An 18,123-nucleotide genomic window follows, 5' to 3' on the forward strand; every position below is an offset into this window, starting at 1 on the left:
TGGGCAGCACAAGGGGGACATACACAATATTAGGGCAGGTGGTTTTAATGTTATGGCTGATCACTGTATCTAAAAACATAACCACTATTTAAATACTGCAACATATGAATCCACAGTTTAATTGGCCAATTTTGTCAGTTCTGTTCAGTATTTCTGATGAGGGAAATGTAGCAGAGTGTGACACAGACCACTGACATCTTTTTAGCTTCATAAATTTTATGAAGAGTCATTTATACTTCATTTGCATACGAAAAGTGGTGTCCTTGAAAATGTCACTCATGCAACAACCTATTAAAAAGCTTGAATAAGTCAAGTTATATTGGATTGGATTGGAAACAAGCTCTAATGTGGCTATGTGTTCACACAGAATGTTGAAAAAATCTATGAATAAAGTGCTTTTTTAAATGTATAATATTGATATTGTCTATAAAAACATATATTACATATATAATGAACATGTTTGATAAATCAATATAAATGCATAACATAAGCTCATTAAAGTTCACTAGTGTGACTTTATTATTACAATTTTACACCAGAGTTTACAGCAGTGTTACCCCAGTTATGGTGCACAAGCTTTCTGTCCCACCAGAGACTGTTTAGAAAGAGGGGAAATAATGTTCTATATTTATGCAATTAGCCCTCTAATTGGTAGTAATAGGTATGCACATGCTACCATAATGAGATGAGTAATCATCCCTCGTCTATCCATGTAAATCCCATCAGGTCGTGCTGTTTTTCTGAGCAGCCCCGTTGCTGAGTGTCATCTGTGTTTATTGTCATTTTCTCAGGCATGAATGCTGCACAAAAGCTTCTGGATGTTTTTTTTTTCATTGGTTTCCATTGGGTTCATTTTCTTTCAACTTTCAACTTGCATCTCCAGATGCAAGATATGATAAAATTTTGTATCTGATTAAATACCTTCGTGTTGTGTCTTTGTGCATTGCGATTGTTGACACAAAAGTCAAATTAGGACAGAATCTTGCTTTTTTTCTTGCTGCACATAGGCTGTAAACCATATAAAAGCAAACTCACAGTTTGCACCAGCTGAGTCAAAAGGCAAGACCATTTGATTAAGAGTCAAGGAACTGAAAAACATTTGCAGAGAAAAGGAGATGAAAAACATCTTTGAGCATTTGTACCACTGTAATTACCAGGCTGAATCGGCCAAGGCCTCAATCAATAGCAACTGGTCATTTTACAAAACGTTTGCAAGCTGCACGACTCCAATCCTCGTAATGTAGCTGAGAAGCCAATTTCCTTTTAAACATGGGTTTTTCTAACATCTCATAGTGTATGATGCCTCAAAGACTGTACTAGAGATTACACATATTTTACACAATATTCCAGTTTTTAAATCAGCAGGAGGTCTTTGCTTTGCAGAGAAAAATAAGGGATATTTAGGGATACCTTTCAAATGCATGCGGTTGGACTGTGCATGTGATATGGGCAAAAAAAAAAAAAACACGGCAGGAGAGTGGCAATTCCTTCTTTATGCAAAAGACACTTAAACAGCATCAGAGTGAGCTGCTTGCCTCTGGCTGACGAAAGCATTCAACATTGTCACCCACATCAGTCAAGCAATACCAGTCCCTGTGGAGATAGAAACTGATACTGACTACATATTTCGAGCTGTTTAATGTGAAATATCAGATGCAAAAAATATACATGTATATATAGTAGCACTTCAGGCTGTTGACACAGCGTCACTGACAGCTTGCGCTGTGCCTCTGTAGAAAGCACAGAGGCACCAAAATCACCTTTCACGCAAAAGATAATTACACATGAGGTTGTTCACTTTGGGCTGATCTCTGCTGTCTCTGCACAAAAGGCAAAGTTAGGAGCACAGGTGAGCACACTGCAAGAGTGTGTGTGTTTGCCAGCATGGATGAATGTGTCCATTGTGGCATGAAGTGTTTGCTCCTGTGAAGAACAATGGCTTGGAAAGACACCTCCAATTTCCAAAGCAGCTTGGAGGTGATTTACAGCGAAGGCTGTGCAAGTGCTCTGGCCCCCCGTTTATTCTGCTTGCGCAGAGAGTGAGTGAGCAGCATCATTTTTCCTTAATGAAGTTAGTGACCCTCTGAAAGGTGACACATTTACCGCTCGGCTGATTTATGCACCGATTCTCTGAGGCAGGCTGGAACAGTGCAGGACCAGAGGGATCCAGCCACATGTCTGTATCTCTCTCTCTCTCTCTCTCTCTCTCTCTCTCTCTCTCTTTCTCTCTCTCCCTTTTGCTTCTCACCCTTCTTTCTGTGTATGTGTGTGGTGTGTGCGTGTCTTCTCGCTCGTTTTCGCTCATTCCCATCTGTACATTCTAAAGCCGCTGTCAGGAGAAATGCAGTTTTTTTATAGATCATACGAGGATTATTCTGACTGACAATAAACCTGAATGCTTATGGATTTACTGTATCATAATGTCATTTTCTTCCTTCCTGGATGGTCATAAACATGATTAAATCTTTAAGTCAGCTGGCTGGTGGTTAGCAAATAAAACTCACCAGAGCATGAAAAACAGAGAATGCGGGGAAATCAGAGATAGAGTCCTGCTCAATTATTGATAGTGTACTTACTCATGCAAATATGATCAATTATTTCTACACGACAGCTCAAAGTGAAGGTAAAGAAACATAAGACCACAGGCTCTGGAAATACTGTTTTACATTCTAATTATCTGAGCTGACAGGCTTCAGAGTTGAGACTAAGGCATGTTCCTAGATCCATCAGATGTACGATGTCAGAACAGGCTTAATGAGGTAGGATGTTGGGGAACCTTCCAGTTCTCTTCTTTTGTTGAAATCAAATGCGGTTCCTCAAAGCTAGGCTCATTGTTCTTAACATATTGTCAAATATACTAGCAAAGTAGGCAAAGTCAAGACTGTAGGTGTATTTTCAGAGATCTCTGACAGATATAACTTGACCAGATTCATCAAATGTTGAGAAGATCTGAAGACATGAAGTGTTCCACAATAACAGTTATTAAAATAAACACTGGCTTTTGTGAGCTGTTCATTAATTATTTAATGTGGCAGAGCCCCGCTCACACACAAATGAGACTTCCTTTTTTTTTAGCACTTTAATTAACCTACAGGGAATTCAGTGCATATTGCAGGTAAACATTGAAGACCATGGGAATACGGTGCAAATTAAACATACTGATTTTGCTGTGCTTGTTATGAGATGAATTAAACATTTATAACTGCTGCACTTTAGTTAGCTTCAGCTAAAACGCTTTCTTTTAAGATCAGGCTTCCTTCTCTAATATCAAGAGTCCCTAAGAGTTTTCATCCTGTTCCTCTTTTTCAACAGCTATTGAAGTGAACCTGCAGAAGGCCATGGCTGAAGCCTCGGAGACCTGCACCCAGGAATGTCTGATCCTCGGCCATTCTGACAGCTGCTGGATGCCCCCGGCGGTGACCCAGTTCCAGACGACTGCTGCTGCCACGTTGCCCTCATTCAGCCTTCAGCAGAGCTGGGCACGCAGCGGCGCCATGCCAGACGGGCGTCACACCCTCGGCAGATCTGTGCCCAGAGATGATCTGGACAAAGGGAGCAATCGGCCCCAGTTCTACAGCACACTGGACAGACACTGTAGCAAGAAAGAGGACGCTGTGAAGGTTATCCCTCTGGCTAGCTTCTCTGCCACGTCAAGCCCTCAGAACTCGGGTGCTGGCGCTTCCTCCTCATTCTTACACGAGCATCAGCTGTAAAGCAAGAAGCAAGCATTTCCAGTTAGTTACAGCACCACAAATAAGTGAGTGATAAGAAAATCATAACTAAGTTGACAACTGACAAAAGAATATCTTAACAAAATTTATCATCCGTCTGTATTTGCAATGCTTATAAAAGGATTTCTTTTTTTGTGTCTTTGTCAGGATAGAAATCAATTAAGTGAATGGACAGTCAGAATACTCTCAAAACACCAGACTCTATAATCACCAGACTGCATAATCTACAAGTAGATCTAAACCAAAGTAGCATCTCAAATGAAAAACAGAGTTAAAAAAAACATATAAAAATAAAACAAAACAGACAAAAAAACATATAAAAACAAAAAGCAAAAAAAAAAACAACAAAAAAAGCTGTGTCTCTATGGTAGGTAGCAGCTAACGAATCAAGCTTCAGAGATGATGTCAATGTTTTTTGAGCCTTTTAAATATGATGTAATTATGAAACACACACATATATGCTGTTGAATGAAGTTAGTGAGGTGTTATTTGCGTGAGTGATTGCAACGTTAGCTTCAGTGAGATACAGTGAGTATATAGCGTGAATTGTTTCTAGCAAGATTTTCTCCTCATCTGAGTGCTGCAGAGACTTTGTCCAGACAACAGATAAGTTATTATGCCTCACTGCAAACATTTCTCTTACTCTCTAATAACATGTAGAAAGTTTTTACAAGCCCCTTTTTTTCTCCTTATGAAATCAGCTTCTATTTTTCTGCATAAACTGAAAAGTGAGGCTTCTTCTGATGTCTGTAGTTTCCATGCATCTGACACCCTTTTTTCTCCCATTATTAGGAACCTACTCATTTTCTTATTAACCAAGCCTGGGAAGGCACAGACAGATGTGTTAAAGAGCCTTTCTTTGTTTTCCTTCTCTTCTACATCAAGTTTCGCTCTTGAAATATACAATTTATGCACCATAACAAGTGCTATGGAACCAATTATGAGAATCTCCTGATAGTATAATTACTTTGATCTGTAATCACCGTAGCAGCCATAGCCGTGGAAGACTGCTCTGTAATAGTATAATTGGCTTACTTTTTCTTTGCATGCATGTCTGTGTGTGTTACCTTTGTGGAACACTACTTTTTTTTTTTTTTAAAGAAAAATTGACAAAAAAAACATAACACGAGGTCCCTAAGTTCCTGATGTGGATTGTTCTTTGGTTTGTGCTTCACTCAAGCACCTCAAACTTATTTGTGACCTGTACGCTTTTAGACTACTAAACAGAAGCCTCCCCCCCCCTTTCCGTCCACATTGTAGCTTTCCATAACTAGTTATGAGTTGTATCTGGTAAAATGAATCTGTGTGCATCATGCAGACCTAAAGACTTACAGCAGACAGTGTCAATCATAAGGCCACCAAACAATAACAACACTGAACTGTAATTACAAACATCACAGTACAGTTAATTAGGCATTTCCTTTTCTTTTTTTTCCTCTTTGCTTCTTTGAATAAAACAAAGTCCCATGCACTCTTTTATTTTTCATATTAATTTGGAATTAGGCAGACCCCAAAAGAGCCAGCTCCAGCAAGCATGCTTTCTTTAATTCAGCAATTCTGCTTAGTACATACTGATGAAGCCCAAGCATTTGAGTTAGTGATCCAAAAAATTACTTTCTTATAAATTAGGTGGAATAGCAGTGGAAGAATGTATGCCAGGAGAGTGGTATGATGAGACTGGGTCTGCGGTATTGCTCATTGATCTGAGAGAATGCACAGTTGCATTGGCAGCAACTCCCTGGACTACAGCAAAAAAATCCCTTTAAAGCTGTTAATCAATGAGAAGAACTATAGGATGGTACTGCGTCAAGGGATACTGCCATAGACTGGCTATACAGTGGAACACTTTATTTTCTGCTTACTAAGACTGGATCATTTGAATAGAGATTTTAATGCCTGTTGGATGAACACAAGCTCTACTTATCGAAGGGATAGATCTCTAAACTGGAAGGCTAAAAATGCTAATGACTAACTTATGGTAGCCTAGAAATTCTAGAAATGCATACGTTTCGTCATTAAGTTGTTGGTAATTATGAGCTGGCAATTATAATAAGCAAATTTACATATATACTTTGCAGTTTTTGAACTGTTCTACTTCCCAGTTCAGTCTGGGGGGAAAATACATATATTAAAATTTGCATATTGTTTTCAAACTGAATGCATCCACAAAAGCTGAACAACATTTAAACAGAAAACTTAATTCTCCCACAATGCCATGCAATGTCAGTTCACACCTATCTGAAGAAAACTTAATAATGCAAACTTCATAAAAAAATATATATTCAATAAATATGCGTATATATTGTGTGCAACTAGTTAAGTAAAGTTACATTTGGTGCCAAAGGTCTCGCAAGTGGAAAAAAAAACCTGTCAAATCACTAATAGGAAAATGCATAAATGTATACTATGTTCATGACAATTCTCCCTTTTAACACTTTTTATATGTTTTATATCTTACTATCCAGTGCATTGTGAAAGCAACATCAGCAACTTTAAAACAAAAGCATTTATTTTTTAATACTTTGTACTATCACACGGGAAAATTCCTATCCCACTATCCCTCAACTTTTGCATTTACATGACCTTGAGAGTAGGTTGTGACCTTTGACCCCTGGCTCATGTGTGATGGTGATGAGGCGCATTGTGACCACTTTTGGATTGTGCTATAGATCTGAACTTGACAGTCATGACAGTAATAATCACTGATAATGCAAGCTCTCTTTAATATCAACATGTCAAGTCACTGGTGCATTATTTACGCAGAAATCAAATCAACTTTCATCATCATGTGGCAAAAAAGGGAAAGACAATGAAGGGGAAAAAATATGTATATATGTTTAGAAGTAACCTCAGATGACATTATCTGACAAACCATTGGCAAAGGGAAGTGTGGTTGGTGTATCTTGAACATGATAAAATACACAAAAAAAGCAGAATTTATAAATTTATAACATTGAGACAATCTTCATCATAATGTAGGAAGTCATTATGCATATATCAGTGTATGTGTGCGCGGGTGTCTTAGTGTGTGTGCATGTATGTATACTGGCACAGAGATGGTCAGAATAATGTACACACCATGCATCTTGTATAAAGCAGGAAAACAATATGAACCTATTGCTATATTATATCTGCTTGTAACTTAATCATTTGTTGTATTTCACAATTGCTTTGAAAGATGACAGCTTTGATATGTGCCAGCAGTACACTATTAAACAATAAAAAAAAATATATACTGTGTATTGTCTTGCCCCTGTAAAATATCCCTTCAGAATCTAAAAAAAAATACATTCATATACATTTGGTGTAATGATTTTTCTTGTCTTGGAATTTTACTTGAATCATTAAATATTGTGTATCTTTAGACCTTTTTTGAGTGCTCATTCCTGTCTTTTTTTTGTGAAACATGAAGCTTGAGTAAAAATTGTCTAAGTATGATCATCACAAAGGTGTTAAAACTACAATGATATAAAACCAAACAAAAACACAACTGAAGAAAAAAAACACAATAACAAATACAAAACCCCAAAACCAAACCAAACACACATCAACTAACTAAAACACCAGTGAAATAAATAACACAACCGCAAATAGAACATACAATAGCAAAACCGGAAATATGCCATCATTATTAAAAACAGCGAAAACATAACAGCAAATTTGAAAACATAGCATAACAATTGAAAGTACAATGGCTATACCAAAGTGCGACAGCAACATAAAAAACCACAAAGAACAACAGCAAAACAAAAATACAACTATATATATATATATATATATATATATATATATATATATATATATATATATATATGATTTTAGACATGCTGTCAACTTGTTAAAGGAATTAATACAAGTATGCCAATGCTGAAATCTCTGAATAGAAAATTACTCCTCACTATACTAACATAAGACATAAGTCATTGTTTTTGATTCTATTGTATTCTACACCATATTAACAGACTGAAAGGGTGCTTGTGAGAGTCATACACCGTGTCCAATTACATAAAAATCATGCACTTTTTAAGAATCTATCCTTTCATTGTTGACTTATCTTGCTTCCTTGCTGTTAAAGGCATTGATTTAAAAATGGGTGGATCCATATAACTCAGCTCCGGAAAGTTGGCAGAAAGAATAAAAAGTCACCTGGGCATGTTCCAGAATGATCTGTAAATATTTATATCACCACCATAATGCCTTTCCTTGTCACACAACCCTGGATATCAACTAAGATAAAAAAAGGGGACATTGTAAAGCCAATGAATAAACATAACCCAAGTAAACACCTCAGTCTAATGCGAGTAAGATGCTGACAATTATATCTCCTCTGCTGGTTGTAAAGTCACTTTATGAAGGTTCAAATACGGCACGGGTGCTGATGCATATATGAATATGTGACTACAAGCTGATGTATGAGTCTCATAGGAACAGGCCCACACTCAGTGGCCTAAACTTCACCCTGTTCCTTTTTTAACTGATTATCAGAGCCTGAAATGGAGTGCATAATATCTAATAACCTTCAAACAGTTAAAACTGAAGCAGAAGATTTTTTTTTTTGCATTATCACATACCCATGTTAAGGATTAAGATATGTGCTTTAGCAGCCACTGACCGACAATATACATGAAGGAAAAATCAGAAATTAAACAAGAAAACAGCTTTGGACAGTGCTTTTCAGAATGCTCACTTATAGACATGAAACGTGACTTCTCACTTTTACTGGATATAGAACTAATCAAACTAGTTTCATAAGATCATTTCTGCAGATGGATCAGAACGGCTCAAGAATGGCTCTCGGCCTTCGCCGCTGTTTCCACGAAGCAATGAACACTCTACAGGATTGTCGGTAGTATACTGGAGCACTCTTCGTAGACACAATGATCTGAGGAGAGAAGCTAAACCAACTGAATGAAGATGAGTACACAGTGACACCATGTCTGCTGGTGTTTGAAGAGCTCATCAGGTGTTTCTAGATCTTCTCGGTCTCCATATTGCTTTTTCCTTCAGTGCTCACATAGACTGGCCTAAACATTAGAGAATTACGTTTCTGACACTTTTCCGATCTTACTTTCATATCTGATTTATGTGCGTTTTATCATAAGATTTATCATATTTTACAGTATAAAAAATAGATTCAGAAAGTAGGAATGCATTCAGGGAGTTTTTCTTTGACGATAACATAAATATTTAAATCACAATTCTAACTATTTAATCTTTTAAACCTATGGAAGTACAATATTGGTTATTGCACCAAGGATATCAGGCAAGCCAATGTGAATATCTGAACGTCATGCCAGCCTGTTCTGAATAACCAACTGATTGAAGTCTTCATTTGCAAGCACAGAGCATACTTTTTTAGTTTACACCCCTGGTGGGCCACAAGCACAGTTGTTAACTTTGCAAATATGGTTCTTTAGTGGTGCCTGAAAATACAATCAGTGATAGGCAACAGTTCAACATATAGAGAGTGTCACACAGCATGCTCATTTTAAATTGTAATTAAACTGGCCATCAGGTACCTTGAGGCTGTTTGGTCAATAGCAGGATACTAATTACTATAAGATGACCTTTGGAATAATATCTGGTGAATAATTCATAATTGAGGAAATTGCTTCTGAGACATTCATTCTATATCCAGGGGAACTTTATATGCTCAGAACAATCTGACCAATCCAACAATGAATTTGAAGATTCCACTTTAAACAGCTAAGTAATGAAATATGTAACATGAGTAGGACTATGTTGATGTTGTTGCTCAAAATATAGGGACTGAACTGATATTGTTTACACTTGTTCTGAAATTGCCCTAATTTTAATCTATAATCAAGATATTAATTCATATAGTGTCTAAACCAGTCTTTGTATGAATCTTAAAAGCTAGATTAGGCATCTGGGATTCCTAGGGATAAGTAGATGTATAGACCTCCCCACATTTATAACCACATATAGCTCCACTGCATAACCACTTGTGGCTCAAAAAATGTACAGTTCTTCTCTGCCTTGGCATTTGGGCACACACACAGTCATAGTGCCAAAATTCAATATTCGTCTAAACCTTACTTGGTAAACACATGGTGCTCCCATCAGTCTAATTGGGTTTTCTCTTCTTTCTTTGCTGACAGCAGTTTTAAAATGTGCTTAAAGCAGTTCGGGCTAATTTAATTATTAGCTTCAATCCACCCACATTGGCTCATGCCCTGATACTGTAATAGTGTTATGCTGTCCACTTCCCCTTACTTCACACACCATATTCAATTTTGCCAGTCTAGCCATAGGCCAATTCATTTTCCAATGGAACAAGAGTGGAGTAGAAAAAAATAGAGACATCTATACGCAGAAAACATTTGTCATCATTTGCCATGGTTATACTGGAGGTTAGAACATGTGACTCGAGATGCGTATGATTCATGTGTTCATTGTTGTGTTATTCTAAACAAGTGAAATATCTATAATCTATAACTGCGCCACAATCACCTCAGAGCTTAATTATCACAAATTACTGTCCAGTCAATCACGCTGTTACAAATTAAGCCATGATTGCTCACATAATGACACACAAAGTATAAGCTGAAACACCCACACACAGTAATTCTCCACGCTGCATGAAACCCCAAACAGAGAGCAATGAAAGTCTGGAGAGAGTTTTATGAGAGGGGGATAATCAATTGCAATTATGCACTGTGATAATGGACATGAAGGTGTTATTTTGAAACCCAGTTAACATACAACAATTGCTAGAGGCACATACATTTGTGTTCCTATAATCTGGCACTTTTGGACATAGATCTCAAGACAAAGGGAAAAAAATACAGACATCATGGTTTAAATTTCCGGTCACATATATATATATTGGAAAAGAAAGAAAGAAGATAGCAACAGTTGGATGAAACAAACAATTCTTTCTCACAAAACAAAATGGATTGGCAAAGAAGGCTTCACCGACCATTCAGATTGATAAACCTCTGGCCCAGGTCAGATGAGTGTGTGATCTGGATGATGAGACGCCAAATCAGTCCATAATGAGCTGGCAGGCTTGTCAGCTCTCCGACAGCCTTCAGTGAGCACTGATTAATGACTGACAACTGCAATGACTGATTTAAATAATGCAAATCAAGCTACGGGATAATGATCCTTACATTTCCGCTAATTGGAGGCGGAATGGAGTAGGGGGAAAAATGGGAGCTTTGTACTATCAAACATACATTTGTCACTCGGCAGATGCTGACTCTTCTATTGCAGTGCTGTTTATAACATGTTCTGTGTCATAGGAAAACCTACAACAGTCCCACTGGGTCAGCACAATTCTGTGTCCTGTATCTGCAAAGAAACTACTTATGATTGAAAGTGAAAGGAACAGCAACAACAAGTTTTTCTCAAGAAGAACAGGGAACTGCTTAGACACCATTTTGTCCTTCCTACCAGTATATACAAAAGGGAAGTATACTGACTTACATTCTTCATAATAAACAGATAATGTTAATCAATGTTTGTTTTTTGGTTTTGTTTTGTCTTATAATTAAATATAAACCCTACCACTATGCAATGTAAACTCTGGGTTTGGCTCTTGTGCTGGGGTTAAAACGGTGTTGTAGCTATAACTTTAGAGCCATGATTTGCTTGAGCTACTGGGAGATGAAAAATACACATTTCATTTTCATCAACCTTAGCTACATCACTCACAAGTTTGTTATCGGTCTCAACAAGAGATAAGCGCAGGACTGTTCATTTTAATCCAACTTACAGTTGTTTGTACCTGCCTATAATGTTTTCTAACAAACTTAGTTGGTTCAAACTAGTAGCCTAATTTAAACCAGGCAGTTACTAAGGATGCTGTATAGGCATACTTACTTAAGCGTAAGTTTACATAAAAATATTTATATGTTTCTCAACAAAACTTGATTTTATTACTTATACTAAAGTTAATTAAAATAATATTTTTTTTATTTCTAGATTGAATTATGTAGAATGAATTGACATAATCAATTGATGTAGTATTAATGTAAACCAATTACAGTCTCACAAGGATGTTGGCACTGATGGGAGCTATAAACATAGCATTACATTTAGGCAACAGAAAATGCATTGCTGGTTCAATTCTGTGCTTAGTTCTGCACTCGGTGTTTAAATTTCAGGGCTTTTAAAATATCAAATCATGTTGGATGATTCTGTATAACAACTAATTGTGTTAATGTTACTCAGTGTTAATTCAGTTACATGGAACCGTAATTTTATTTTAGTTTTACATTTTTTTAAAGTTATTTTTTCACAGTCAATGCATCTCCAGGCCCCACCAAATTCCCTGTGAACCTTTCTGGCATTATTTGTTAAAAGCATATATTTTATCCATTTTTCATCATCTGTATATGTAATCAGTTTCAACAGAATATTTTGTATAAATGAAAGAAAACAGAGCATGCTGCTTACATGTAAATGTCCAGAATGCACACTTTCTTTCTTTTTTTTTTAGATTCAAGGACATTTACGTTTGTGAATGTATGTATTATTCAGCTTCCAAAATCGGAACCAAACCTTGTGAAATGGTGCTGGCTGCAACAATGTTTTAACCTTCAGCACAAGAGCTAAAGCCAAAACATATGTAATCATCACAGTCCTATTTTCATGCAAGCAAGCACATCAGAATGCATGTCGGTCTTAAGCACATAATCTCATTATGTCATCCTTACACTCTTTTTCATACAAGGTAGGACAGCCACAATACACTTTCTGACCTCTAAAAGTGCTACTGTTGTCATGCTCAACCTTATATCACTTATTTCGTAGAAAGAAAACAAGAGGAAGAGTAAGAGAAAGCAGACAGCTATGATATTGCGGTGCTGTCTCCATGGCCCTAAAGGTGGATGAACCTCTTGACTAACCTTTGCGGAGCACATAACTTGCCGCTCAAGCCCGTGGCTTGTTGCCATGGCAGTATGCTATGCTCCCTCTGAAAGACAGGCTCATTGTATTCTGTCGAAAAAATAGCATCAGCCTTGAAAAAATTCCTCTTCTTAGACCAAGGAAAGGTATAGACAGAAAAACAAGTCAACGGCAACAAAGCTTTGCCCTCTTCAGCAAACAATAAAATAAAGATGACTCATGAGCAATTATTGAGTAAAAATGACAGTCTTTTTTTCTGTCAAGCTATCAGTTGATTTGCCCCACCCTACCTCATTCCACTCTTCAGAATCCTAAAGGCCTTTCCTTCACCAGCCTTTCTACCCAAATGCATCATAAATTGCTGAGAATGTTCTAGAAGTCAGGTGACAGTTTCATGTTAAGCCATGCTAAGTTACCCCTAAAACTGGAGTCTAATTTATGTTCTTTCTTTTGGTTGTGTTGTGTGTGCATTGAGTTTCTCCTTCAGCTGTTCAGTAAACTCAATATATTCTTTTGCTTTCCTAAGAACAAAAAACATCTTTAACTGTCCAGTTTCAGCGAACTTGTACGCACAGAAGTCTCAGATTCCTGTTCTTGGCTGACAGAGTAACCTCATTGTGGTCTTCTGTTGTTGTAGCCTATCAGCCTCAAGTTTTTCTGCTCACCATGGTTGGAAGAATAGTTATTTGAGTTACCATACACCATACCAGCTCAAACTCGTCTGAGCTTTCTCATCAAAAATGTATTTCCAGTGAAAAACTGCTGCCTACTACGTGTTTTTTAATGGCTCTTTAAAAAGGCCTGAGACTATGTGTGAATTTTACAGGAGCTCAGCAGTTTCTGAAAAATTCTGAAATAAAAACATTCTGATCTTAGTTTTGTGAAAACCAAATATTTTACCTGTATCTATATGATTTTATTCATTTCACTTCTGCCATATGATTGATTGATTGATTGATTGATTGATTGATTGATTGAATGTTCCTTTGACAATGACCATTGAATGTATATATTACACAACTGTTGTCACTGTTGATATGTTGGGTCCTTGGATCATGGATGCCAAATTCGATCCCTTTGCATCAAAATTCATTAGACCAGGATTTTTTATTTATTTATTTTTTTTCAAATCATAAAGTCTGTAGATTTTGTTACTTTGCCCACTGTAGCCTCAATGAGTTTCTGCCAATCACACCCTTTATGTGGGGCTTCTCCAAACTACTGCCACAAAGTTAGACACGCAAAATTTGTATTGGATGTCATTGTATGGCTGAATGAGTGCAAAATCCTACTTCCATGTTCCATTTACATGTCATGGAAAGCTTTTCCAGATGAGTGGAGGTTTTAACAGTAAAGGTGGAGGGTCAGTTCTGTGCCCTTAGTTACAGGTTTGTTGGTCAGGTGTTTACATACCTCTGGCCACAAAGTCTATATACAGTAAATTGGTTCTTTAATTTCTATATTTCATGAAAAAAAGCAGTAAATATGGAGTCTAAGGTAGTAAAGTGAACATCAGCATAATCTAGAGACTGCATCTTAATTATAATGAATTGAAAATTAGTTTTCAATTGTTCATTCTAAAATGAGTATTAATTGCATGATATTTTTTGTACAATAGGAGCTAATTCAGAGCCACGAGGAACCCATTACCTGTGACATTAATCACACAAATTATTATTCTCAACAGCTCATGTACAAGGCACTTTAGACAGGTATGTCTTAACTATTTCTCAGACTTCTGAAAACTGGTAAGAAATGGTCTGATCAGTCTGATTTAATGATCTGGTCTGATAACCCAATTTAAAATTCTTCTAAAGCTAAACATACTTTTTTCCAACATGACCCTTTTTAAAAAATTGTTTCTTTAAAAATAATTTCACAATTTTACTGTTTATTCTAAATATGAATAATTAATGGTGAAAATCAAGAACCCAAACTCTACACAACAGTTTGGCTTAAGCTTAAAAATATAAAAAATATTGACTCTCAGCTAGATTTCAACTGCATGATTTCCATAATAAGAATCATTTTAATCAGTGAACTAAAATCTGAATTAGATGCAGTTAAAAGGAACCTATGATGTGATAGCATCCCTTACCTCCAACTCCCACCCCTGAAAAGAAAAAGTTACAAATAGAGTCCAGAACTTCTGATTACTAAAGTTGCGCTCAATGCCGTAGGCACAGTCAGTCCATGAAATGACTATTTGGATCAGTATGGAGGGGCAGCAATTCCTAAAAGGCCAAAAATAGCAGATCCCAACTGCATTCAGTTCTGATGCTTTCTGATGTGTTGTTCAAGTGAGTTGTAGTTGGGAAAAAAGCCTTTGAAATGTCAAAGAAATCCTCAGAGACAGAGAAGGGGGTTTAATGTTGCTGCACATATAAAGCCACATTTCGAGTCCTTCATTTTCAATCTGTAATTTTTTTTTTGATAATCCTCTGCTATTGTGATGTGTGTAATTATCACATGATCATAGCATATAGGATTATTCATATAAATGAATTTTATTTGTTAAAGTTCATTCACGAACAGCAACTAAAAAAGTAATATTAAGAACATCATTCAATGAAATAAATGAAAGCATACATATGTAAAAGTCGACTGATTGACATTATATTGCATCTCTTATATAAATCTAAATAAAATAAACATATCAGTCTACATAAAAAAGCGGTGATAATAAAAAACAAACAAACAATTATTTAGCTGTAATGTTTATGTTCTCGTATGTTAAAAAGCAAATGTAACTGTTGCTTTTTTATAGCCTGAAATAAGGTCTTTTTAACGGTCTACTTGTTCCGAGTATGGTCATACACCAAAGTTTAGACCAAAGTCGTTTTGAAAGATTGCATTTTTACACCTCACATAGCCAATTATCACATTCAATAGGGAAACAGCAGAGTTTAGTCTACAACATGTGGGGGGAAAAACTTGCTTTCCAATCCCAATATTAAGTCTCAACTGACCTCAAAGCTGCTCAGGAGGACGCTAGATTTGTCTGCAGACTTAAACAACCATTATATTTAACCTCTCACAGTAACAGTCTTTAACTTATTAGTGCATAGCTATCATTTAAATGTGCAAAAGTAAATGCAAAAACATTTTTTAACTGCTTCACTAAGGTCTGGGTTACAGCAGCTCATGTTCCCTATCCCAGCCACATTGATCCCAGTGTGAGAGAATTCACTCTGGATGGTACACAAGCCCATTGCAAGGCACCATGCAAACCCACATTCAGAACCATGGGCAATTTAGTGTAGCCAGTCTGCCTATCAGAATATTTTGGGACAGTGTTAGCAAACCAAAGAAGGTGGAGGAAATCCATGCAGACTCAAGTGGACTTGACCCTAAAGCTGCAACACCATGAAAATGCCACCATGCTGCCACCCTTGTGATTTTGAATATATGATTTAAATTTGAGTGTTTATAAGAGCTCCACTGGGAGTTTGTAAAATGCAAACCTTAATTTGTTTCGCAAGAGAGACCAGTAAAAGTGAAAGAAAAATCAGTCGAATTGAAACATTGCTAGCCGTATTAGCAGGCCAGTTGCAGTATCAGTACCCAAAAGAGTTAGACTACAAGATCCTTAGTTTCCTATAAATTAACACTTATTTTCATTTTAGTTCTATTTTAAGTTGTATTGTGTATTTTATTAAAGTGTTACATATTAATAAAATGCAACGAGCATTTTGTTAACAGTATCATTGTAAATTAATTAAAGGAATGAACACAATTTAGGCTGTCAGTAATTCAACTAACTAACTAACTAACTAACTAACTAACTAACTAACTAACTAACATGATGGTTTAAATTTAAAGTTTAAATGATATAATATTCATGAAAATCCTTCCATTTTTATCCTTGTTGGACCTAGGTTCCAAGAGAAAGTGATAAATGAGTGAAAAGTGAGAGGTTGGGAATCTGTGCATTTATTTACATATTCATTTACAGGGTTGCCTATTTATCTACTCAGAAAAAGAAGCAAAACAAAAATTGAGTTGATCTTTTATTCCTTAAGAAATACCAGTTTCTAGTTCTTTATTAAAGAATAATAAATTGCCTGATTCGGGCTGAGTGCAGCAATAATTCCACCCTCTGTTCAGCAGATTGTTTGAAGGATCTTCTTAAAATTAATAACACCAAAGTCGGTTGATGTCATTCATCATGCATGTCCGCTCTGCACATCTCTGTTCACCGATGCATAATCACATAAGCCTGCGTGCAGCCGCATTCTGTGGACCCTGGGCCTCCAAGAGGGAGCAGATTGGTTCCAGCTCGATGGATCCTCCCCATTATTTAATGTATTCCACTCTATTACTACTCCTTGCTGTGACACCTCATTCTTTTCCATCAGTATATGAGAGGTCATTCAATAACTGACACCACTCTTCCATTCCATAGTCACATTTCTGTAACTGTTTTGGCATGTGTCACAGCTGTGAATGCACAAATTCAAAGATATATCAGCTGACAGAGATTTCCCTCACAAGGACCACAGCAAATGTAATTTTCAGTGATGCCAGACAGATTCTGTCGAACATCATTGATCACAGCTGGAACAAGCCACAAAGGTCAGTTAGCGAACAACAAAAATACATGTTTGGAATTAATGACCTAATATACCTTTTTTAGCTGTAGTGTGGAAATGTAATTGAGATCTGTTTCCTTATTCACCAACCAAGCTTCATGCAAAATTCATAGGAATTTTAACAAGAGCAATTTCATTGGATTTCATACAAATGAAGTCATAAGAAAAGCTACAAGCACTAAACCACCTCTATCCAATCATACATTTTATAGCAGTTTGTACATCATTGTGAATTTGTTGTGCTACTAAATTTTATATTTTACACTGAAAATAACACAGAATAAGTCTTTGAATTAATCAAACTCATTATATACAGCATAAAAGCAAATAAGACAAGAGCCTGCCAGCATGTTTTTGTGTATTATTTCATACAGTTTCTTACAGTTCAGCTAATTACAAACCCCTTTGCTAGTGCTATAATCTGTATTCACGGTTTTGTAGCACTTGAATAATTTTCCTTGTTGTTCCTGCTCTTGGTGTCATTTCCTTATTTTAAGATGCAGAGCAACCTGCTTGCTGCAAGCCTGGCAACACACTTGACAGCTTCCTCCAGTTGGATGGGAGGAGCGGAACTGTCATGAAGCAGGTGTTTAGGGAGTTCAGCTCTATTCCTCTGACTGCAAACAACTGTACACTGGGACCTTACATATGCCACTTAGCATTCACAAGTTCAAAATTCATTAGGGACCCACTGGTCTGGGCTCCCGGCTACAGCATCTGCTGCTCACTTCTAATCTTTGTGTCACCAATGTCTCTGATCAAACACTGCAGGTGTTTGTCCTTCTTCACAATTAATAGGGGAGTGCAGTTCTTTTTTTTTCCTTCTTCTTCTTTTTCTCTGCCCTTTTTCAGATGTTTAGGTCTGTCTGTGGGTCTAAAGATAGAGGTGGTCCAAAATAAACCTGTCTGTATGGAGATGATTG

At 36.7% G+C, this 18,123-nt stretch overlaps 1 protein-coding gene across 2 annotated transcripts in view; it reads left to right on the plus strand.

Annotated features, from left to right (window-relative positions):
• The window catches only part of pcdh11 (protocadherin 11), a 193,138-nt gene extending 186,116 nt beyond the window's left edge, over window positions 1-7,022 (plus strand). For both annotated transcript variants that reach the window (XM_058398041.1, XM_058398042.1), the window contains exon 6: window positions 3,313-7,022. In XM_058398041.1, the coding sequence (XP_058254024.1) occupies window positions 3,313-3,713 (401 nt within the window). In that variant the 3' untranslated portion in view covers window positions 3,714-7,022. The remainder of the gene's footprint in view (window positions 1-3,312) is intronic.
• The last annotated feature ends 11,101 nt before the right edge of the window (window positions 7,023-18,123 follow it).

This window comes from Hemibagrus wyckioides, linkage group LG08 (genome assembly GCF_019097595.1).
Source record: "Hemibagrus wyckioides isolate EC202008001 linkage group LG08, SWU_Hwy_1.0, whole genome shotgun sequence".
Lineage (NCBI taxonomy): Eukaryota > Metazoa > Chordata > Actinopteri > Siluriformes > Bagridae > Hemibagrus > Hemibagrus wyckioides.